The sequence below is a fragment of the Fragaria vesca genome, linkage group LG3 (genome assembly GCF_000184155.1).
Source record: "Fragaria vesca subsp. vesca linkage group LG3, FraVesHawaii_1.0, whole genome shotgun sequence".
Taxonomy (NCBI): Eukaryota; Viridiplantae; Streptophyta; class Magnoliopsida; order Rosales; family Rosaceae; genus Fragaria; species Fragaria vesca.
In genome coordinates this window covers 10897068-10920707 of record NC_020493.1, presented here as the reverse complement: position 1 = coordinate 10920707, position 23640 = coordinate 10897068, and the positions used below count along the sequence as shown (strand labels likewise).

Genomic DNA, 23640 nt, shown 5'->3' with positions numbered 1-23640 from the left:
TATATATATATATATATATATATATATATATATATCCTATGAATCTATATATATCATCTTACTTTCATCTTCTGATAGTCGAGTAGTAGCTCCGAAAGCAAAGCTTGCACAGATAATAACTAGCAATACAGAATGAACAAGAAGCCTGGGGAAGAAGAATGTGTAATTCATAATTTGGCCGGCTCCGATCCTCAAGTACTGTAGATGGCCGAAACGTTCAACATTCGAAAGGAATATCTCTAGAGCCCGGCCAGGACGAGATGAAGTGCTGAGAATCCTGAGATATATGTAAGAATATATTCTTATAGATTCGTAGTGAAGACTGAGAATAAGGTCCCTTGCCAAAGTCAATTCCAGAGCTTCTGAGTAACAGGCCTAAGCGACTCGGCTACTTGGGAAGCAACCAAACAACAGCCATATCTGACCATCACTCATGTCTTTTCATCCTATATACTGATTTGTATGGGATACAAACTGCTCGTGGGCTGCACGTGATTGGAAAAGTAAAGACGAAATATAATACCAACCGCAAGATCAGCAAGAACCATGAATCAATGGTCTTCAGTTGGTGACAGGCTAAACCCTTAGCCCTCCCATTTCTCTAGTCTCAAATATGTGGCTTGGGTTATTCGTACGTGAGAAAAAGACTGACAAAAGGGCAAAAGAAGAAGAAGATTCTTTTCTGGGGATTTTTCTGGTTGGTGTTCTTCCTCCGCCAGACCACAAATAAGAAGAGAGGGGTTTGTTTTATATACTATTGCAATTCTGTTGGCTGAGATTGAAAGGTACAGTATCGTTGAACAAGCACGACACTTCTCAATTTGAGAGATTACACATAACACGAGAGCGGAGGGGATGGGCGGCGAGGGTCTGAGTCTGAGTTTGATGGTGGAGATCACGGAGGGGATCGGAGGGCGGTGTTGGGGGGTGTTTGGAAAGGGAAGCAGAGATGAGATTTGGGGTTTTTTTTGGCTGAGATGAAATTCCGGTTTGGGTCCTGGTCGTGGTCGTGGAGACTGGAGAGAACGGAGGATGGCGGCGTCTTGTCGTTGTAGGGACTGTACTTGGCCGTTGGCGGGGATGGCGGCTAATAAATATAAAAAAATGAATTTTTAATATTTTTTGTAAGAAAGTTTTTAATTTCTTAATATATTCCCAACTATAATTTTATGAAATTTTGTTATATCAAATTATTTAAGAAAAGCTCCTTAGAAAATAAATATTCAACAAACAAAAAATGATTTAAATGGCAGTAACCAAAACAAAAAAGGATTTATATGGCGTAACGAAGTCATGTTTTACTTAAAATTAATTCTTTAAAGTTTCGAATCTTCAAACATCAACAAACATAGCTCGGTTACTCACAAAAATTTTCAAAAATTGTTATGCTCTCATAGAGATGTGTTCTATCCATTTATATTAAAAAGTTTAAATATTTATCTTCGGACACGATGTCCTTAGGCAAGTAAACTAATACATGCATATTGTTGACCATGTGGATTAAATCAAAACATTAACAAAAATATGTGAATTTTGTACTATAGCCATATTTCAATATATTGATTACATCGGACGATCGAATTTTGATTTTGTGAATTTTAGTCATTGAATCACCACGTACATATTAATGTGGTATAACTTGATTATTATATTATATGCAAATATACATCTTTGTAAACCAACTATACATAGAAAGCAAAATTTTCAAAAATCTTGTGAAATAAAATATGATCAATATAGTAAAATATGGCAAAGGTAGAAAAATCACTCTAATTCGACAGTGTTTGGGTCCTGATCAAAGCGGTCAACTCTAATTACGTTTATGCTTCCCTATGGGGAGCCCTATCCTCAGTAGGTAAACGTCCCCAGATTTTTACTTGGGTGGCTACATCTCAAATATGTGAGAGTGTGTGTGCGGAAGAATCAATCCAAATAGGTCACAGAGGGGTAGGTAAGAGCATTTTCATGTGATAAGTGACTTGAAAATAGGGTTGACCGCTTCGATCAAACCCCGAACGTTACCGAATAGAGCTGAATTTTCTACCATAGTCATATTTATCTATAATGATCACATCAGATGGTCAAATTTTGATTTTTTGAATTTTAAGCATTAGAATAATAACGTGTCTACTAATGTAGTATAACTTACTTAGTAGCTTATATGCAATTGTAAATCATTGTAACCAACTATAAAGAGAAAACAAAATTTTCAAAAATCTTATGAAATAGAAATCCAAAAGACCAGAGAGACCCCCTCTTTCCCCTTTCTGACCACCCCTTTTTCTCACTCTCTTTCTCTCACAGTCTCACGTGTGGGGGAACCGGTGATAATCGGTTAAATCTTTAAATCTCTCTTTCACGTGCCTTGCACGTGGCATATCCATCAGTTTGTATGCTATACATATCAGTATAGCAGACAAACCCTTTCTCTATATGTACGATGGTTAGTCATCTCCTTTGAATAGAAAACTACATATGTTTCTTCAAGAAAACTACATATGTATACATGCATGTTAAATTGATATTCTGAAATGTAGGAAACGATTTACTTCAATCAATTATGTTAAATTGCATGTTATATCGTATTCTTTTCGAAATGAACTCTTTATATATATATATATCGTGTGTGTGTATATATATATATATATATATATATGGAAAAAGAGACCGACCTTTTTCTAAGGAATTTAAAAATATGGACATTCTGTTCCACACTGTAAGCCATAACAGGTTGATCCAAATGGCTTGTCCAATTTAGGTATTAAAGCTACTTTGAAAAGAACATCGGCTCATGAAGCTACTAGATCGACAAGGTCATGTAAACAATTGTATTCAAAGTTTTCAAACTTTACACTGTAAGTCACTTCTGTTATTACTCCAACTATATTGTTAAAAGAATTATACTAGTAGAGAAGGGGGTATAAACACGGGCTGGCAAATTGTCTAATTTCTTTTCTCCCAATAACTGGAATCAGGATGGACAGAATAGAGATCTTGAGCAGATGTAGATGAAGAAGTCCACGATGGTTCAATTGACATGGTTTGTCTCTGACTCTCAACGTCACCATTCTGTTCTTCCAAACTGGATTGAAAATGTTTCCTCATTGCAATCATTTCATTATTTGAGGCATTAGGATCAGAGATCACCTCCTGAACGGAAGCCCTGCCTTCAAGCATTTTCACCACTGAAGACATGGAAGGCCTAACTGCTGAAGACACATGAGAGCAAAGGAGAGCCACATTGATTGTAGTAATCATCTCCTCTTTGTTGAACTCTGAGCCTAGCCTTGGATCCACCAGGTCCAACAAACTCCCTTTCTCCTTTAGAAGAAGTGCCTGTAAACATGAAAGGAACAGAAACCAATATAATACATCCATCTTGAGATTAATTTCATTGAACATATGTTTTAACTGCTCTGAAAAAGAAAACAAGCTGAGGAAAAGCCATAAAGAGTTGATATTATATGAGAAGGATAATGTGCCAAAGTATGAATTCAAACTCAAGATTAGATATGGAAGAAGAAGAAGTTCACGTTACCCAATCAAGAAGATAAAAACATTCTTCCTTTGAGTGGTAAGTTGTGTTGCCCCTCCCACTGACTATTTCCAACACAACAATTCCGTAACTATAAACATCTGCTTTATCAGTCAGATAACCTCGCATTGCATATTCGGGTGCCATATATCCACTGCCAATTCATACGGTCAAATATCAACTAATATAATTAAACACATGGTAATAGTACTACAAATTCGATAGAAATAGGGTATTTTTGAATGTTTAAAATGCAATATGGTTGAAATATAATAATAAAGCTGCATCAGAAAGGACAACTATGATTCTTAAAATCTCTTCAACATTAAAAAAACACCTGTCAAGTTAAATTACGGGTAGAGAAACCTTCCATTTGTTTCAAAGTATAAGAAAATTAAGTAAAGCATAGAGGCTCACAAAGTTCCAGCAATCCGGGTGCTTATGTGGGTATTATCTTCTTCATCAAGCTTGGCCAATCCAAAATCAGCTATCTTTGGACAAAGATTTTTATCGAGTAGCACATTAGTAGCTTTAATGTCTCTATGAACGATCTTCAACCTTGATTCCTCATGGAGGTAAGCCAAACCTTTTGCTATACCAACACAGATTCTGTGCCTTGTTCGCCAATCCATCTTCACCTGACTTGCTTTGGGGCCTTTACTTTGTCAAATTGATAAAATGTAGTTATAAGAAACATAATCTTTTTCTGTTCTTTTGAGTATAGGATCTTTGTATACCCAAGCATGAGTGGAACAAGTTTATGTATAAAAATTATAAAAGAGAAACACCTACCGAACAGAGCACGAGCAACACTATTATTTTCCAAGTACTCATAGACAAGCAACAAGTCATTTCCTTCAATACAACATCCATAAAGCTTGACAAGGTGAGGGTGTTGCAGAGCTGAAATCATGCCAATTTCATTCACAAATTCACGATTCCCTTGCTTTGATTTGGCAGAAAGCTTCTTCACAGCAATTGCGGTGTCATCAGATAGAAGGCCCTGCATTCATCAGACACAGTTAAAGCTCAATCCCCTCCTTAACCAACAATAAAACTCTGAAACAGAATTTATTGGTCCTGAAGAATATATACCTTGTAAACAGGACCAAAACCACCTTCTCCAATCTTATTCATTATGTCAAAGTTGTTTGTTGCAGTTTTGATTTGCCTTAAGGAAAATCTGCTGGTTTGCAGGTCCACACCCTTCAAATCTGTATCAAGCCAACTTGATCATATTTAAGAAATTATTGTGCATATCTCAGACTGATAGCATTGTCATTTGTTATTATCTTAAGACTAATTTGAGGAAAATCAGTGTTTCCATTCAAAAAATATTAGCATGCAGCATCAAGTATTTATAATTTCACTATACATACGTTACGGAACGAGAGTAATTTACATGAAATGATGTAAAAATACCTTGTTCCAAAGTATTTGCTGGTCCTATGAAGCCTTTCCACCAGAGGATACCTAAAACGAGTAATATAATGAAGACTCCTCCGGCCACAATTCCAACCACTGCACCTGCTGATATACCACTGCTTCCACCTCCTGATGAAGTTTCTGGGGGTGGAGAGTCTACCAGAAAAAGAATAGCGTCAGCAGAGTAAATGTTAATGACAGGAGTGCGTTATTCAACCAGCTAATTAATTTACAAAGCAACAAATGATGCAACCTTTAATGGAACTTCAGTAGAAGTAGATGATATGAAACATAAGTCGTATGTTTTGCCAAAGTTTTCTTTGCCTGCCATACTTATTCTTACATTCTTTCTTGACAAAATGAAAGTTTACATAGAAACACTAGACTAGAACACATTAGGAAGAATGTCAAATTATAGCGTAAAAGGACATACCAGAATCAATAGAGATAGCTGATATAAGAGGACCATAGTCTCCTCTGTAAGGGACACCTGTTGTCCCTTTCCCAGCCCAGAATAAACGTATCTCTAGAGTACTATCAGTTACGTTAGCAGTGAACTTTTTTGTGACTGCTTTACCAAAGCCACCAGCTGCATCTGCAATATTGAAATCCTTCAAGGCTAGTGACCCCTGCAAAGTAATACATTTACATAAAAATTAATGTTCATTGGTACCTCTATCTACTGAGTCCTGAGTCCTGACTAATTAACTTTCAGCAACATTCGTTGAACTTTACAAACTTTCACTGATATATGTTGAAGGCTAGATGTATATACCTGAATGTATATATCAAATACACGTCTTCCCAGGCCACTATATGTTGTGTCATTTGCAAATATTATCTCTGCAAAGTGGAGGTTTACTGTGTAGTTTCCGTTTCCGAGGCAAAACCCATAGTAAGTTAGAGAAATAGGAGAAAGGCGTGCATTCATGTACAACTCAGGATTGGCCATAGTGAGTTCAGATGAATTAGTCCAGGTATAGGTATTTGTAGGACGATCATCATTAGCGAAGTAGCCAGTGGTGCTTGATGCCCAATTTGTCCTGCTCAGATAAACTGATGAAGGCCCGGCTACATCAGTATCTTCCTCATATGTTGCGTTAGTGGGTCTTGTGAAATTTTCATAGAGGGGAACTTCTTTTCCGCCACAATTTATATGAAGAGTGTACCAAGCTACACCAAGAGAAAAAGAAGTGTCAAGCTTTAGATAGGTCCAGAAGAGAAGATCAGGCTTTAATTTGTAGTGAGCATAAATTCATGTTTTTCGTGTGTCTTTTCTACACTGACCATTTGATACTATACTATATCTATCTTCTGTAGCTGCATGTTAAGCTTTCAGAAATATTAGGCCATTCAGTAATGGACTACGACTACAAATAATGTCAGCACCCCCCAAAGAAAAAAAAAAAAAAAAGAAGAAGAAAAAAAGGGAGAAAAAAAGATCCCAGTTCATAGAGGAAGGCAACTTACTTTTTACACACTTTGCAAGCGGTAAACATGAAACAGATCTGCGGATTAAATAACAGAGGGTCAAGAGAAGTTTAGCAACATAAAATCATAAACCAACATGAATGCACAGCCTGGAATATCAAGTAAGTGTTAAGCCGTCATGATTTTAAATGATTGGAAACTTACGAAGTATTGCCAGCAAAAGAGCTTGCAAACAAGTTCCTGTATTCATATTAAGCTATTAACACACATATTTATATATTTGCTCTACAAAACACAAGAGAGTTTAGTTTAATCAAGACAATCTTACAAGCCATCTTGTGGTTCACAATTCTCATCATTCGAGTTCATGGTGAAGTTGTTATATGAAAGATCACTGCACAACAAGAACAAGAGATGAGCAGAAACATTGCTGGACTAGTAAATAAAAGGTCAAAAAAACTGCATGAGCAGAAACCTTTAGCAACTTTCACCACTTAGGTCATATTTGTCCAAGCTGACCTTCCATGTAGAGTTGATGCATATTTTCTGAGTATGACTACAATGATGCTCCAAAATGCAAAGTCACAAAGTCACAATAGACAATGCGAGTACTTTTTTTTTTGGGTGACAAAATAATGCAAGTACGATATATACTATAGCTAAGAAATTTATGTTATCTATAACTGTAACAAATGACATAAACTTCTTATCAACCTACTAAATATTAGTATGGTCAGAGAAGCTTACATGCTCTTGGCTTTCATCCAATCAGCTGGCACAGTTCCGGTCAGCATGTTTCCCGTTAAGAACCTAATGATAATTAATGTCAAAATGATTCAGTAACAAAGGTAGTATTTATTACGATGAATTATATGTAAATCAGTTTCAAAAATGATTCAACAGATCCTGAGTGCCTGGGATCGACATGTTCAAGGTATAGACTTGGAATAGCCATCACTACAAATTGTACAGCAAGTAAACAGTATCTAAATTTAAAAGATTATTTGATCAAAAAACTAATTTTCCAATACCACCACAAGACTTTCATTCTAGAAAAATATCATAAGCCATGTTTCATGTAGATACTTAGTTCTTTTATACGCCCAAAAGACAATGAAATTCTCACTTCACTAGTCACGTTACATTCTCCTTGGAGTTGAGGTATAACATCACTATCTCACTTACTGCGGAAAAAGATCTTCTTATAAACAATAAAAGATCTGTTATATATATTCAAATTGCTTACAAATTATCCAGATTTCCTAGACCAGCAAAGTTGTTTGGGATATCTCCACTTAGCTCGTTAAAACTAAGGTCTCTGCAAACAAACCAATACAAAGTTATGTTTCTAGAAAGAATATAATATATCTGAACACAAGGAAAAAAGAATCAATGAAATACATATGTACTAACAATTTTTTCAAAGTTGACATGTTCCCAAGAAATTCGGGTAGGTGTCCACTAATATTGCAGTTCCGCAACACCCTGTTAAAGTAACATTAATACTTTGAGTTTCCAAAGACTTCTTGTGCAGCCAGAGATGCATTTCATAGCAGTAACAACTTACAATGTCTCCAGGCTTGTCATATTATTAAGTACAGGAAAGGATGATTCAGATCCATTCAAGTCGGTAATTCTCCTACAAGTAAAGTTGATCCACAAACATGAATTAAATAGTTCTTAGTTAATTTATTCTATAAACCAGAAAATACTAACAAAAGGTACTAACAGGTCAATTATACTTGTCAAGAGAGAAATGCCGGAAGGAATTGGGCCTGTAAAACCACTAGCCTGAATCACTCTGTTTTCAAAAGTCATAGTTTAAATCAGTCATGATATAAACTTCGAAATCAAGCAAAAGCGAACAAGAAAGATATGCACTCACAGTCCCTCAAGATTTGTCCAGCCCTGAATAAAATCAGGTATCTTCCCCGAAAAGGAACTGTCACTAATCCGACTGCATAACAATCGGAAACAGAGAAATTATACCAATCATTACAATGCAATGAAACTATGAGTAAATACTAGGAAACTCGTAAGAAAGAAAGAGCACCAGGAAGCTTACAAGTCAGTCAAGTCGGTAAGCTTTGCAAATGTTTCTGGCAACTCCCCAGTAAAATTGTTGGAGGTAAGAAGCCTAATGAATTAAAGAGACAAAAGATTACAAATACTGATATTATAACTAAAGATTTACAGGAAGTAGACATACATTATCTGCATACAGAAAAATAATTCCAAATGAACCACATATCAGTAATTAAGGCTAAACTTTCAAAGATCTCTTACATTCTTTGTATGCGAGTCAAGTTTCCAAGCTCCTCAGGAAGAACTCCAGAGAAACTATTGAAATCGATGGCCCTACATAAAACAGATCACATTCATTTAAATCATCATAAGTGTCACATAAAAAACTGCATACATTAAGTGAATCGGAGAAGGAAAAAGAAATGCTATATCAAAACTCACAAACTTTCAAGGGTGGTGATGTTTCCTAGTTCAGCAGGGATAGATCCTGTCAAACGGTTTCCAACAAGAGAACTGCCACAAAACTTAATTGTCAAATGGCTCGATAATTTAAAAACAGCCAGGAATATGAAATACACACAAGAAAAAAAAAAACCATTTGTAAGATTGAAATATTTATGTTCCAATCAAATAGCAAGTCAATTGACATAGTATCTCACACCAATGCAGACAGAGATAAGAGTGTACATCGTAACTAGTGGCAGGGATCCCCATTTTGGAGGGATGGTGCCATTTAGGTAGTTGCGGGTGAGGTCACTGAAAGAAAAAGAAAGAAATGAGGTATCCCGTTATTGAAAACTTAAATAAGGTAAATTCATTGATGAAATTTGTACAACTCAAACTTGGGGCGGTAACACTGTGCTTACATTTCTTGGAGATAAGGGAGGTTGATCAACTCCGGCGGCAGTTGTCCTGTCAGATTCTGCGCTTTCAAAAGTCTGCGCTTCATTGCAGATGAAAATTTCATGAATAATAGTAGGTAAATACTGAACACAGGTCAGGTAACTGAAAAAGGGTAGCTAGCTTTTACACTTTCAAGAGGGTACTAAAACATTAGTTATATGTTGAACTCAGACGACGATGTTTTTCGAAGAATGCAGTTTGTAATTGTCATTTCACGGTTCATTCAATAAGAGATAGTTTTACAGAATCACTGTTGCTTTGCACAGCGCAATGATGCGTACTGCATTTTCTCTGGGGAATTTTATCAAACAGCTACCGTGCAATTAGGATGTGGCAGTAAAGAAAAGGTCGCTAGTTTTGCAGTAACTAGTAATTTAGCACTAATTAAAAAGAATGCATTCGAAAATTTGAACTAAAAAGTCAAACCGAAACGAAAAACAAACAGTATGATTGGGTTGGCTCCATTGCTGTGCGTTGACCATTGATAGACTCGAGCAGAAGCGAACAGAAATAAGAAGAGACTTTAATCTCTTAGGCCATGTTTGGTTCATGGAATCGATCAAGCATTTGGGAAAAGAAAGTAATTACTTTCCATTGTTTGGAAACTAAAAGAAAAGAGTGGGAAATGAGAGTGTTCACAAATGGAAAGAAAATTAGGTGGAAAATGATTCCCTCACCCACGTCTACTACTCAAGAATATATTTCTGCTACATTCCTCGTATTTGTAAACACTGGAAAGAAAAATTGACAGAAGTTACAATTTCTCATGTCAAAAGAAAATTCAAAAAATTACTTTATTTTCCTTTCATTTCCATTTCCTGAACCGAACGAGGTCTTAAGGTTTTTTTATTGGTCTGTCTACCGTCACGTAATACATTATCGGACTACTAAAAAGCTTACTAAAATGGTCATGAAAAAAAAAAATTTAGATAGAGTTGTCCTTACCACGTAAGTGACTTTGACCATAAGACGTGGCGATAGGGCAGTCTAATATGATTTTCAATGTAAATAAGTTACAACTGTTTCTTAAATGTGCAACACCTGTAATACTTCTTACATGTGTTTCTATTGAAATAACCTACCCCCATTAGCTATCTAGATAATTAAATTAACTTATTAACAACAAATAATGGTGTTTATGGTTTAATAAGAAAGGTATGGGCACTACCACAATATGAAGCAAATGCCACACATCTTGTGTGGGCAATAAAGGTGTTGCAATTTTTTGTAAATATGTCAAATGAGGGTATTAGTGAAGAATGAAAGAAAATTACCACATATATGAGATTCTATGGGATTGCAACACCCTTATTGCCCACATAAAATGTGTGGCATTTGCTCTATATTGTGACAGTGCCCTTGGCCTCAGTGTAGCTCCGAGCTTTGTTTGTTTGTTCTATCATAACTCCTTATTTGTGTTGGGTATATAGATTCCACCAAGAAAAATGAGAACCTAGCTAGCTTGTGAATTCATAATTTATAAAGATTGGGGTCACTCATCCATGGCCGGCCTAAACTAATTAAGTTCTATATTTGATTGAGCTATGGTCCTTTGGAGGTGAAATATATAAACAAATTAACGATAGAGATCACTGTATAACGTATTTCGATCAGAGTACGTAGCAGACGTGAGTGTACGTGGTCCTCAAATATATACATATATAGATGCCCTCATATACGACGGGGGTAGATCATATAATGCATTATTGGCTACACCTCACTTTCCTTGTTAAACTTTATGACCAACTACAGGATCCACAGACTCAGAATAAACACTTGAAGACTTTATCAAAGTTTTTGAATAAAGTTGCTTGATTCTAATTCTATATTCTGATTAAAGGATCGATGACCTTTCTTCGTTAAGGAGAATAGTCATCTTCTGATGAACAGTAGAGAGAGAGAGAGAGAGTTTTAATTTCTTACATGTGTGTGACATGGCAGATCTGATCGGTCGTAGAATTGGAGGTAGTACTACAGTTGCCGCAGGTGACGTTGTTCATATATTGGCCTACCGGAGCAGAAATCCATCCCTGTTCTCCGCTGCATGGATCTACGCTGAAGTTCCAGCTCTTGCCCAGTGTCTCCCCAATGTCCCTCAAAGCTTGTACTACAGGCATATCCATCAGTAAAATATGCAACCATTTAGTTCTTGAGCTCAAAGATATTGCAAACATCGATGTATCACTTACTTTCATCTGCAGATAATCGATTAGCTCCGAAAGCAAAGCTCGCAGAGAAAGATAGCAAGAGAGAACCAACAAGAAGCCGAGAGAAGAAGAACGTGTAATTCATCTTGCCTTTTACTGTGTATATGGTGAAAACGTTTCCGATTTGAAGGGCATCGATCGATCTGATGCCTCAAATGAGTTAATTCTGAAGAAGGGAGATCAAGAATGGATAGAGTTTTGATATATTCGAGCTTGGATTATTGATGATCGAGTAGTTTTATAATGCAAGACTATATATACGTAGACCATTTTGTATTCACGTTGATTAATTAAGAGAATGAAAGGGAGGAGACCTCGTCAAATGCACGAGGTCACAAACCAGTCACTTTTCCTCGGCTTCTTTTAGAAACAAGTTAAGACGAGTAAACAAACAAAACGTATCCGAATCGATGTTTTACTAGTCAAATGCATCCAGCTTCTGCATGCATATGCAAAGACAACAACAAAGACCGCTGATTAATCTAGGATTTGTTATTTAACGCACTTTGGACCTTCGATTATTCCATTAAGAACTGGATTGGTATTATAGAATTTTTAATTTGTTCGGTTTATGGGGTCGGTGGATCAATATGTAATAGTCAGTATGTGCATAGAGGAAATTGAATAGTCAGTCAATCAGCTGATACGAGCGCTCTACAGTTCCACTGCTAGCTTCATCAACCTTAAATACCAGAGCCTATTTCGCGCACCTGGGTGCGCGGCGCACCCGTCATCTCCACCGTTAAATTTTTTTTTTTTTTTTTTTTTTTTTCGCGGGTCAAAATCAACGGTGGATACACCCGGGTGCGCTGTATAATTTTCACCTTAAATACCAAGTGAACCATATTTTGGTCTTCACATTTCTATTTGTTTAGTTTTCTGATTATCATATCTACATTTATATGATACAAGACTACAAGAGCATAGGAAAAAATATGCGTGAAGATACATTGTCATTTGTTTGACTTGTCTTATGTACGGATATGTGTGCGAGGGTGAGAGATAGACTGCCATTTGGGACTCTAAAAGCCCTGCAAATGACCTTGTCTTGATGAAGAAGAGTCGTTCAGGTTTGTTCCCTCCAAGGTTGGTATATTGCAAACAAGACGCAATTCATGTAGCATTTCACAATTCACATTACGCAAAAATGAACATTCAAATAGAAACAGTGATATGTCATTGTAAATTTGGAATGCCGCCCCCCTCTCCGGGACGAAGTTAATCCAAAAGATTTAGCTAGCTACACTCTGATAAGAGGAAGTAGATATGGTTAGTAAACATGCATGTATGTTTGACGCGAGGGTTTAGCTACACTTGCAACCCACAAGGACAATTTGCTACGCTCTTGAATTACTGTTCTTCCAGCAACTTGAATGAGGATTGATTGGATAGAGCCCCTGAACTGATGTCGCTTCCATGCACGCCCCTTCCATGCACATCGTTCTCTGTACTTCCACCGGTGGTCTCCAATGAGTAACTGGATCCAAAATGTTTCCTCATTTCACCGATCTCCTGTGATGAGGCACTTGAATCTAATACCAAGTCTGCAACACGAGCCCTGCCTTCAAGCATGCTCACCACTAAAGACATCGCGGGCCTAAGTGCTGCAGTGATATTACAGCAAAGTAGAGCCACATTGATGGTAATCATCACTTCTTCTTTGTTAAAATCGCAACCCAACCTTGGATCGACTAGGTCTAGCAAACTTGCTTTCTCTTGTAGAAGAAGTGCCTAGAAACAGGAAAACACAAACAGCAGTATATGATTAAGTTTTCTATGTGTGTATGTGTATGTTAAAATTTGTTTCACTGAGTAAAGTGTGGTAGGGGACAGAAAGACTCTTTTATTCCAAGGAAAAGATATAACAAGGGAAAGCTTTTGGTTTTATTGAGGTTTTGAAGGTGTAAACAAACATCTCCAAGAGTAATATTAACTGGTAACATCTGATATCATGAAAGATGGATGGCAAGCTGAAGAAACTTTTAAAACTAGTAAGTAGCAAATGAAGCTGGAGCACTAGATTTTGGTTCATGATGAAAACAAAAAAGCAATTTGCAGCTGATTAATTCTTTTTTTTTTTTTTTTTTTTTTCTCAAAAGGAAACCGATTAATATAAACCGAAATATATAGTGAACCAACAAAAGTCAAGTTAAATAAGGAGCTAGCCAGAACATTAATTCATGTTACCCAGTCAAGAATGTAAAAGCTCTCTTCCTTGGAACGGTAAGTTGTATTGCACCTTCCGCTGACCATTTCCAATACGAGAATTCCAAAACTATACACATCTGCTTTATCAGTTAGATAACCCCGCATTGCATATTCAGGCGCCATATATCCACTGTCAAATCATGAAATCACACATAAATTGAATTCCTTACCTTTTGAAATGCCCTACTAGCTTATAGGATTTTCATGAAATTTCTGATATTATAACAGTTTTCTATATTAGGCAAAGTCCTCTCACTTTGTTCTGCTTTTTATTCTGCCAACCTTTTTCTTCCCTATTGGGGTGGATTAAGATAAAAAGAAAGAGATTAATATTTTGGTACGAATAAGAGTTGAGAGTAGGGACTTACTAAGTTCCAGCAATCCTAGTGCTTATATGGGTACTATCATCTTCATCAAGCTTGGCTAGGCCAAAGTCTGATATCTTCGGGTCAAGATTTTTATCAAGCAGCACATTAGTAGCTTTGATGTCTCTATGAACGATCTTCAACCGTGATTCTTCATGGAGGTAAGCCAGACCTTTTGCTATACCAACACAAATCTTGTGCCTTGTTGGCCAATCTAACTTCAACTGACTTTCTTTTGCACCTTTAATGTTCAAAATAAGATTTAGTTAGTAATGGTCAAAAACTATAATATCTCTGAGTAACGTCTAGCGTGAAAAAAAAAAATTAAGTTCGGAAAAAATTATGCTAGAGAAATACTAACCAAACAAAGCGCGTCCAACACTGTTATTTTCCATGTATTCGTAGACAAGCAACAACTGATTTCCTTCAATGCAGCATCCATACAGCTTGACAAGATGAGGGTGTTGCAGAGCAGAAATCATGCCGATCTCATTTACAAATTCACGATTTCCTTGCTTTGATTTGGCAGAAAGCTGCTTAACAGCAATTATGGTGCCATCTGATAGCTGGCCCTGCATTCACAATACACATAGTCGATCAAAAATCCCTTCACTAAAGAGAAAAGGAACTTCAGTAGTCAAAGAAGCTTAAATGCACAAATAATAGAAATTATTGGTTCAGAAGAATACCTTGTAAACAGGACCAAAACCACCTTCTCCAATCTTGTTGGATATGTCAAAGTTCTTCGTGGCATCTTTGATTTGTCTCAAGCTAAATTTACCAGTTTGCAGGTCAACACCTTTTAAATCTGTGCATGCAAGAAGCATTCTTAGAAACTTTTCCCAAAATTTAAGGACGATGGGATTCTTAGTTTCTGATATATCCTTGAGCTGATTTGTTGCTTGAAGTTCACATTAACTAAATTCTTAGCAATACATACAAGCATCAAGTGAGTAAGATGTTTAGTGTTACAGATTGAGGCACATATTATGTGTGATGTATAGTCATACAGAGCAATGTATATAATTATCTTCCAATGAAAAAGTAAGAAAACCATTATAACAAATCAACCGCAAATACCTTGCTCCAAAGTCCTTTCTCGTCTTAGATAGCCTCTCCACCAAAGATAAGCGAAAACCAGCAATACAAGGAATACTGCCCCTGCAGCCATAATTCCAACCACTGCACCTATAGAGATACTCTTTGATATGTGTCCTGACGAGATTTCTGCCGGGGGTTCAAAGTCTAAAAGAAAGAGAAAAGAGCCTTAGGGCCGGGTACCATTTGGTGGAATCTTTATATAAGTAGACAATAAGTAAAAATGTCATGATGTTTGTAGTCAAAGATTATTTTGATGCTTATTATATAGTATCCTTAGGTGAAAAGGGTAATAGTTATGCTATACTTATAAACAACCTTCACATGGAGAGTATTGCGTTTAAAAATAAAACTCAGAGAAAACAAATACATTTATCAGTTGTTTGAGCGGGAAATTTAATAGCGCGCTGTTCAAAATAAGAAGCAATGTACAACACTCAGGTTGAACTTACAGACCTCTAGTTACTGAACGCGCGCCTAACATGGAAACTTATATATAACATATATGAGAAATTTCCAATAGTTAACAGAGCTTGACTAGTAGACATAGCAGTGCAAAATCACCTGGAACTACAGATATGGCGGAGATAAGAGGACCATAAACTCCTCTTACAGGGATACCAGTGGTTCCTTTCCCGGCCCAAAAGAAACGGATCTCCAACGTATTAGTAGTTACTGCAGCAGTATAGTTTTTTATGACAGCCTTACCAGCTCCACCTGCCTCATCTGCAATATTGAAATCCTGCAGCACTCGTATGCCCTGCATTATGCTTATACAGTTACTAGCTTAACATTTCAGACACTTATAAGGCTGATTTATAATTTCAAAATTAAAAAAAGAATTAAAATTTCTGGAAATGTATGTACTCAGCTACCTGAATGTAAACATCAAATATGCGCCTTCCCAAGCTGCTATATGTTGGACCATTTGTAAACATTATCTCCGCAAAATGGAGATTTACTGTGTAGTTTCCATTTAACAGGCAAAACCCATAATAAGTTAGAGAGATGGGAGAAAGGCGTGCAGTCATGTATAGTTGAGCATTGGCCATAGACAGTCTAGATGAATTAGTAGACGAAGTAAAGTGGTCTGTAGAACTGTCATCATCAGGGAAGTAACCGGTGCTGCTTGACACCCAATTTGTGCTGCTCATGTAATATGATGAAGGTCCATTTGCAGTTATATCCTCATCATATGTTGTTCCGTCAACTGTTACTCCACTTCCTCCACAATTTATATTGAGAGTATACCAACCTGTGTAACAAGTACGTAATTAGAACCCAATGAGTTCAAGAAAGATAAGTTAATGTTTGAAAGCTTATGGCAATATTGAAGCACCCATCTAATGTCGTAGAACTGAGGTTGCACAGACTAAACATGCATAAATATACATGTAAAGATCCATATAACATATTTTTGGTCAAAAAGATCAACTTTTTAAGGAGGTATTGATCGTTTGGCAGGGATAAAGCCAATTAAATATGTTATTTCTTTTTGGGATAGAATGGTTAGAGGGAGTGTTGAGCAACTGCCAATTCAGGTTGATACAATTAAGTTCAATTGCATCTTAAGAGGAAACTAATGTACTTCAAGTATAAGGTAAAGATCCCTGTAAGGAATTCACCAGAAATCTACATACAAGAATTCACCAATCACATTAATTGTGATTTAAACTGGATTTAATGAAGATCAAACGACACAAAACGAAAACTACTAATCAAATCACTCATATATTTATAGTCTGAAGGATATATGTATATAGAGACCAAACTTACTTTTGGAACAAGTTGTAGTTTTATTGCTCAAACACGAAACAGCTCTGCAGATTAAATAGAAGTTGTCCAAGAATATTAGTAAGATAAAACCATAAATGAAAATCAGCTGGAACGTAAGAATTACGATATACAGATCCCAAAGCTAAATATAAGGTATTTTCCTTCTATGTCACCTAAAGTATAGCTACTTAATTTGACAATTTAGTAGTCGAAGTTGTCCTCTACTAGACCATTTATACATCCAATTATTAGGTACAACATGGTCTAACCAAGGATAACTCGTTTATTAACTAGGTATGTACCAAATTGTCCAAGTAGCAATACGTCAAGTACCGCTGAAGGAATTGCCCCTTAAATATATGAAACATGCTTTCAGAAGATAGATTAGAAACTTACGAACTGTTGCCCTCTGAAGAGCCTGCAAACAAGTTCCTGTAGAGATTAATTCAAATTGAACATTTAATCATAATTTACAAAATCCAGAATGGCCTGATTTGAGGATAATGAAAAATTTCTTACCAGCCGGCTTGTGGCTGACAATTTACAGGCCCTGGGGTGATTGTGAAATTGTTATATGAAAGATCACTGTACATAGAGAAAATACATGTATAGTACACAGTTAATGCCTCTCTCATGTCTATAAGAGCAATTTAAGATCCAAATTCTAATCACACCATAATGTGCATCCATTATACTGTACCAGGTAATAGATAGAATTAAGTTCCATTATTAGGTAACAAACTATTAGCATTGGGAAAAGAACCTTACACATTTTCCCCTACCATCCACAGAGGCTCGGGTCCATTCAGCAAATTTCCAGTTAAGAATCTATACAAATTAGCACCAAAAAAATTCAGTAAAGAATGTAGTGTTTGTTATTAAGAACTGTATGCTCAATAGGTTTGCTTAAATCAGTATTTTCATTTTGAATGCCTGCCTGCATCATAAGGGCATCTAATCTGTTACAAATTTCTTACATGTAGTCCAAATTATTTGTTGGAGCAACAAAGCTCCTTGGGACTTTTCCAGTTAGCTTGTTGAAGCTGAGGTCTCTGCAGAGTGCAAACAAACCAATGTCAAATGCATTTCAAAGTATGCTAGCTCTCCGGCCAGAAAACAATAATATATACACTTTTAAATTAAAATTCCTTTCCAGGAAACGCACCAAATATTTTCTGAATAACAAATGAAAGACCTTTAAATGGATCTCACATGCACACACACATCACCACAATAACTATTGAGAAAAGCAAAGCACAAAAGTTTGATGCTAACTGATATATCCTTTGGCACATTATAATCTCCACTTAAAGGACAGTTTTAAGGTTATTACTTCGAAGTAGTATTATTAATTGTTTAACCAAAAGGGTAATCTACCTGAACCAAAACCCAGGAACATGATTAGCATATCTGGTTGGTTAACCAATATGCAATGCAAACAGTCAAAGATGATGCAAAGTTTCTACAATCAAAGAAATCCGTTTGACAGCAAAAAAATTCTCCAGGTATTTAAGGATGGGAGAGGCTCAACTAAGATTCTGTGCACAAGAGGATAATGCATAATGTTAGAAACAAAGGGTAATGGTAGAAATGCAAGTAAAACACAAGAAATGCAGTATATAATAGTCCTGTAGGATATACTATCACAGAGGGGGAAAATTTCTTCGACTCCTTAAACTTCTGTCTTCTTGCTCCATTTTCCATTTCCACTATTCCCTCTATACTTAATTTTTATGTTTCCTTTAGCAAAAACAGTTTAATTTCTCTCTATCAAATAGACGCATAAGGCCTTCTTCCCAGTCCTCGTTAACACTCTTTGTGTAGTCGGTAGTCGGCACAAGTAATTTAAAATCATGCAACATCCTTTTTTTAAAATAATAAAATATGGAAAGAACATGTTTATAAGGCAGAGAAAGACAACAAAAAAATGAACAGAGATATCTGGTAGTTCTGCAATCTGTACTAACAAAGTTGTCAACTCTGTCATGTCGGAAAAATATTCTGGTAGCTGTCCATTAATATAGCAACTCCTCAAGATCCTGCAGAAAAAAAAAAAAANAAAAAAAAACTTGAATTTGCAAGGAGTTCTATCTTGTACAACCAGTACTGTTTGTCAAGTAAGAATTAACTCACAATATCTTCAAGTTCTTCATATTCTCAAGTCGAGGAAAGGATGATTCAGGTCCATTCAAGTCAGTAATTCTCCTGCATGTTAAAATTGTCGCATGAACAAAAGTTACGTATTTACTAATTCCTAATCTATTTGAATTTATAAATTGCAAGACATCAAGCACTGGACTAACAGGTCAGTTAAACTTGTCAATAGAGAAATTCCAGAAGGAATTGGTCCCGTCAAACCACTAGCCTGAATCCCTCTGTAATTGTCACAAATTAAGTAAGTGACAGAAAAATATACATAAATGACATTCCAAAATCAAGCAACAGATGTCAGATGACATGTATGAAGTATGTATCACTCACAGTTTCTTGATATTTGTCCAGTTTTGAATGTAGTCTGGTATTTTCCCAGAAAGCGAATTGTCAATAATCCGACTGCATAATGATGGGAAAAATGAAATACCAATTATTCTCATAATCGGGGAAATAATGACCAAGTTAGGTGTAAAGGAAACCTTATGTGAAATATAGATCAGAAAGTAAGAGCTTACAAATCCTTTAATTTGGTGAGCTTTGCAAATGTATCTGGCAACTCCCCAGTAAAATTGTTTGAGGTAAGAACACTAAAAAAGTAATAGGAAGCAATTAGAAATATATAAGAAAGTAATGCTTATATACCAACTATTTGTTCTCAAGATTAAAATTTCTCATAGTATATCTTACAGTGTTTCTATGCTAGGCAAGAATCCAAGTTCCCAAGGAAGACCTCCAGAGAAATTATTGAAATCTATGGTTCTACACAAAGCAAACTCGATATCATTAACTAAAAGAACTTCTTCAAAACTTCATAAATCAAGGAAAAAAAATGAAACAAATATCTCATCAAAACTCACAAACTTTTCAGGGTGGTAATATTTGCAAGCTCAACGGGGATAGAACCTGTCAAGCGGTTTCCAACAAGAGAACTGCACCATTACCGAATGTTAGAAACAACTATATAAAAGAAATGGCTATGCAACATAAAATGGACATGATCAAATTTGAAATGCACAAAAACCTCCCTAAATATACTCAATCGCTATCGTCCAAATGGCTCCTGAATGCTCAGGGGCCATCAAATGAAAAACTAACTCTTAGAATAATCTGTTCTAAAAGAAATGGCTTAATTAAGGTCGACATTATAAACATAATTGGCTGAAGAACATGACATGAATATCAGACAGAAAAAGAGAGTACAAGAGAGTACATGTTAACTAGTGGCAGAGAACCCCATTCTGGAGGGATGGTTCCATTCAGATAGTTACGAGCAAGGTCACTACGTACAGAAGAAAGAAGAGAGAGAATAGTTAACATACAGGGACAATAAGAGAAAGAAAGACAAAAAAAAAAAAAAAAAGAAAGAACAAAAAAAAAAAGAAATCCAATATGAGCAAACTGAAGTCGATCCCCTTTATTGTGCTTACATTTGTTGGAGATAGGGAAGCCTCGCCATTTCTGAGGGAAGTGTTCCTGGCAAATTCTGAGCTCTCAGAAGTCTGCGCATCATAAAAAAAAACAGATCTTACCACATTTAAATATACTAATGTACCTAAAAGGTTTCACAATCACACAACTCAGACCAAATAAGTTAGACTCAGGCGATGAAGGCCTTGGTAAGAATTAATAAAGCTTAAAATTCTCAGAGCCAAAACTTACCTACATTTTTTTTTTGAAATTACATTGCTCTAGTTTATATATCTTCAATCATGAGTAGTGTTTATTTCTGCATTTTATTCACCTTCCTGCCTTCCATTTCATGGAGGACTGGGAATGCGAAAGGAAGAGCTCGCAGTTTCAAAGTTCTAAAACTGTTGCTAAGGGTTACAGTTCTAAAGATGGGCCTAGTCTTCATAACGGGCCTCCGTCAACGCCTCAAAGATGGGGCGAGCTCGCCGACGAAGATGGAGGAGATCGAATTATAGATCATAGCATAAATGGCAATGGGACCATGATCGATCATATCAGTGATCAATTGTCAAGATTCTCTACAGAGATAGCGTTCATTGTTTGACTTTGACTATAATTATAGATATTCAGTCCTAGTTTGAATGCATGCAAATATTGATCGACCTGCTCCCAAGGAAATATGCAAAACGACGAATGACTACTTGTATCTTGCTCCAAGACTTATCGACCATTCCATCTAAATACCATTTAATGTGAATGGATGCAACTACAAAACTGTTGTATTCTCCATGCCAGTCCATTATTGCCAATAATGTATCATGTCTTTGTGTTTGTGCATGTCTATTTCCATCCAGCTCGATCTAAGGTTCAATTTTTCTCTTAAATGAATATATATATATATATGGTGATGAATTTTCATGCACGTATGTATCATCCAAAATTGTAAAGATTTTGAGTATTTTAATTCTAGATTGCACGGACAAAACCAATGTTTGAGATGAACTGATTAGATAACAATGTGAAATAATCAAAGTAAATGTTAGAAGATCACTTTGGTCTCTGATTAGATAACAATGTTCATGTCTGAGATTTTTGCATTTGAAACGTCGAGGAGGCAAATCATATGCAAATTAAGAAGCTAAGTTTCAATAGCTACTAACGAGAGAGAGAGAGAGAGAGAGGTACGTACATGCTAACAACGTGGCAGATCTGATCAGTAGTACCGGTGGCGTTGGCCGCATCGGAAGTTGTACAATGGCCGCAGGTGACGTTATTGGCATTATATTTGTCGGCTTGAGTAATCCATCCATATTCTCCGCTGCAGGGATCAGCACTGAAATTCCAGTTTGTCTTCCCCAGTGTCTTTGCTATGTCCTTCAAAGCTTGTACTACGTACACACACACAGTATAAGACAACAAGAAAACACATTCATATCCCCAACTCGTATGACACTCAGAAGTTCTCATTTCTACCATTATATATACAGCTATAAATACCTTCATCAGCTGATAACCGATTAGCTCCGAAAGCCAAGGCTGCAAAGCAAAGTAGCAAGAGAGAATGAACAAGAAGACGATGGATCAACAGCTTGCAGTTCTTCATCTTTCTCATTGGAAAATCTTTCAGTACAAATGTGTAGGGGAGAGACTAGAGACTTTGCTGAGAGGTGTAAAGTGCTGAGAGCTCCAGAACTAATTTATATATGCATACATTTACTTTGATAATTTCAGAGCTATATATGCAGATCAACGATGGTTATCGATCAGCAGTAGAGCTACTACGTAAGATGGAACCAGATTTGACTCTGAGCGGAGGTACAGCGAGGCGATAAGGCCGTCAAATAGTGACCGGAAAACAAGCACTGATTGGATTTTGAAAATTATATATACTATAGTAATATTGTTTGACTCCTCCATCTGTCAAGAAAATAAATATTATATCCCAATTGATGAGTGATCGGGATGTTCCTGTCAAGTGGGATTGGTCCTCAGTCTGTCTATATTTAATGACAATGTCTCAGCTCGGTGGTAGATTTTTTATTTATTTTTTGGTAATGAAATTAACTTTCATCGAGGGTCAAGAAGCTTTGGTCTGCAAATATCTCCGAGTCTGCCAACAATGGAAGACTTTCCATGGTATACTACCTTGACCACATAAATTCGTATATACTTGTGTCCTGTTACCAACATCTATGTCACCGGTGTCCTTTTCATAATTAATTCTTGGGTACTAAGAGCATCTCTCGTAATAGACTAAATTCTTAGCCAAATTTAACCTATAAAACAAGAATATTCTATAAAATCTTTTTTTAGCTTACCAGAGTCTCCTACCGTAAGCTAAATTATTAGCCAAATTTATAACCTTTTGGCTTTAAAAAACACTCTCACCATAAACTAAATCCAAAGGTAAAGCCATTTATTTTTCTTTTCTCATATATTTGTTTAAATCAATAATTACTCATAAAAAAAATATTATATAAATATATTCGATATGGAGCTCATATGAAAGATCTCGTCGAGATCTTCGCGATGATTGTGAGTAACGAATTTTTAATTTTGATGATAGTGTAAATTAAAAGGAGAAATGTAAAGTTGAATAAAATAACATTTAATTTTAGCTTACAAACTTCATAAGCCAAATTTGGCTTACCAAATAGCTCAAGCCAAATTTTTTATCTTGGAAAATGAAATTTAGCTTATGATGGGAGTAAACATAGGCTAAATTTGGTTTTTTAGCCTATGGTGGGAGATGGTCTAACCAAGATAGTGAAAAATTGGACAATGATCGATCTCTCATTGCTTGGTTTAGGCTCCTCTTCCTTTTAGCATTTGGGGTACATGGAAGCTGGAAGGATCAGTATCTCTAACAGCTTTCTCATTTTTTTGAACTTCTTAATTTTAGGGAATATATAGCTGTTTTTAAGTCCAACAACTTCCTCATCTCATTCCCCAAAATGGGGATGAAGAAAAAAAAAATCTTCATTCCCTAAAATTAAATTCTTCACGTGCTCCAACGAATTCAAGACAATAATATAATATTTTATTGGGTATTTGATTGTTACGATAAAATATATAATATTTTTTGTTATAATTAATAATGATA

At 36.0% G+C, this 23640-nt stretch overlaps 2 protein-coding genes across 2 annotated transcripts in view; both read right to left on the bottom strand.

The window, feature by feature from the left end:
* LOC101293282 (probable leucine-rich repeat receptor-like serine/threonine-protein kinase At3g14840-like) overlaps positions 1-11722 on the bottom strand; it is a 25957-nt gene extending 14235 nt beyond the window's left edge. The window contains exons 1-24 of the mRNA XM_004295617.1: positions 11509-11722; positions 11243-11426; positions 9283-9354; positions 9104-9172; positions 8858-8929; positions 8678-8749; positions 8457-8528; positions 8277-8348; positions 8121-8192; positions 7959-8030; positions 7805-7876; positions 7638-7709; positions 7139-7201; positions 6720-6785; positions 6596-6631; positions 6431-6468; positions 5736-6133; positions 5394-5589; positions 4958-5116; positions 4631-4749; positions 4328-4538; positions 3953-4190; positions 3539-3689; positions 2967-3336 (exon numbers count right to left, since the gene is read on the bottom strand). Of these exons, the coding sequence (XP_004295665.1) occupies positions 2967-3336; positions 3539-3689; positions 3953-4190; positions 4328-4538; positions 4631-4749; positions 4958-5116; positions 5394-5589; positions 5736-6133; positions 6431-6468; positions 6596-6631; positions 6720-6785; positions 7139-7201; positions 7638-7709; positions 7805-7876; positions 7959-8030; positions 8121-8192; positions 8277-8348; positions 8457-8528; positions 8678-8749; positions 8858-8929; positions 9104-9172; positions 9283-9354; positions 11243-11426; positions 11509-11611 (3049 nt within the window). The 5' untranslated portion in view covers positions 11612-11722. The remainder of the gene's footprint in view (positions 1-2966; positions 3337-3538; positions 3690-3952; positions 4191-4327; positions 4539-4630; positions 4750-4957; positions 5117-5393; positions 5590-5735; positions 6134-6430; positions 6469-6595; positions 6632-6719; positions 6786-7138; positions 7202-7637; positions 7710-7804; positions 7877-7958; positions 8031-8120; positions 8193-8276; positions 8349-8456; positions 8529-8677; positions 8750-8857; positions 8930-9103; positions 9173-9282; positions 9355-11242; positions 11427-11508) is intronic.
* A 1147-nt stretch (positions 11723-12869) lies between these two features.
* Positions 12870-22140, bottom strand: LOC101292984 (probable leucine-rich repeat receptor-like serine/threonine-protein kinase At3g14840-like). The gene is made up of 24 exons (XM_004295616.1): positions 22035-22140; positions 21727-21925; positions 20555-20626; positions 20338-20406; positions 19985-20056; positions 19815-19886; positions 19643-19714; positions 19455-19526; positions 19277-19348; positions 19107-19178; positions 18941-19012; positions 17951-18025; positions 17742-17801; positions 17493-17558; positions 17370-17405; positions 16974-17017; positions 16073-16452; positions 15762-15957; positions 15180-15344; positions 14789-14907; positions 14461-14671; positions 14103-14340; positions 13714-13864; positions 12870-13257 (listed from the first exon to the last, which is right to left on the bottom strand). Exons 1-24 carry the CDS (start codon positions 22138-22140, stop codon positions 12877-12879), a joined length of 3072 nt encoding a protein of 1023 aa, XP_004295664.1. The 3' UTR covers positions 12870-12876.
* Positions 22141-23640: the final 1500 nt, after the last annotated feature.

Bases quoted from the DNA above. Each gene is read 5' to 3' on its own strand.
- LOC101292984 (XM_004295616.1), bottom strand. From the start codon at position 22,140: ATGAAGAACTGCAAGCTGTTGATCCATCGTCTTCTTGTTCATTCTCTC. The intron at 19,715-19,814 runs GTAAGATATACT...TTACTTTTTTAG, and splicing joins TTGCCTAGCATAGAAACACT to TGTTCTTACCTCAAACAATT. The intron at 15,958-16,072 runs GTAGCTGAGTAC...AGCATAATGCAG, and splicing joins TATTTGATGTTTACATTCAG to GGCATACGAGTGCTGCAGGA.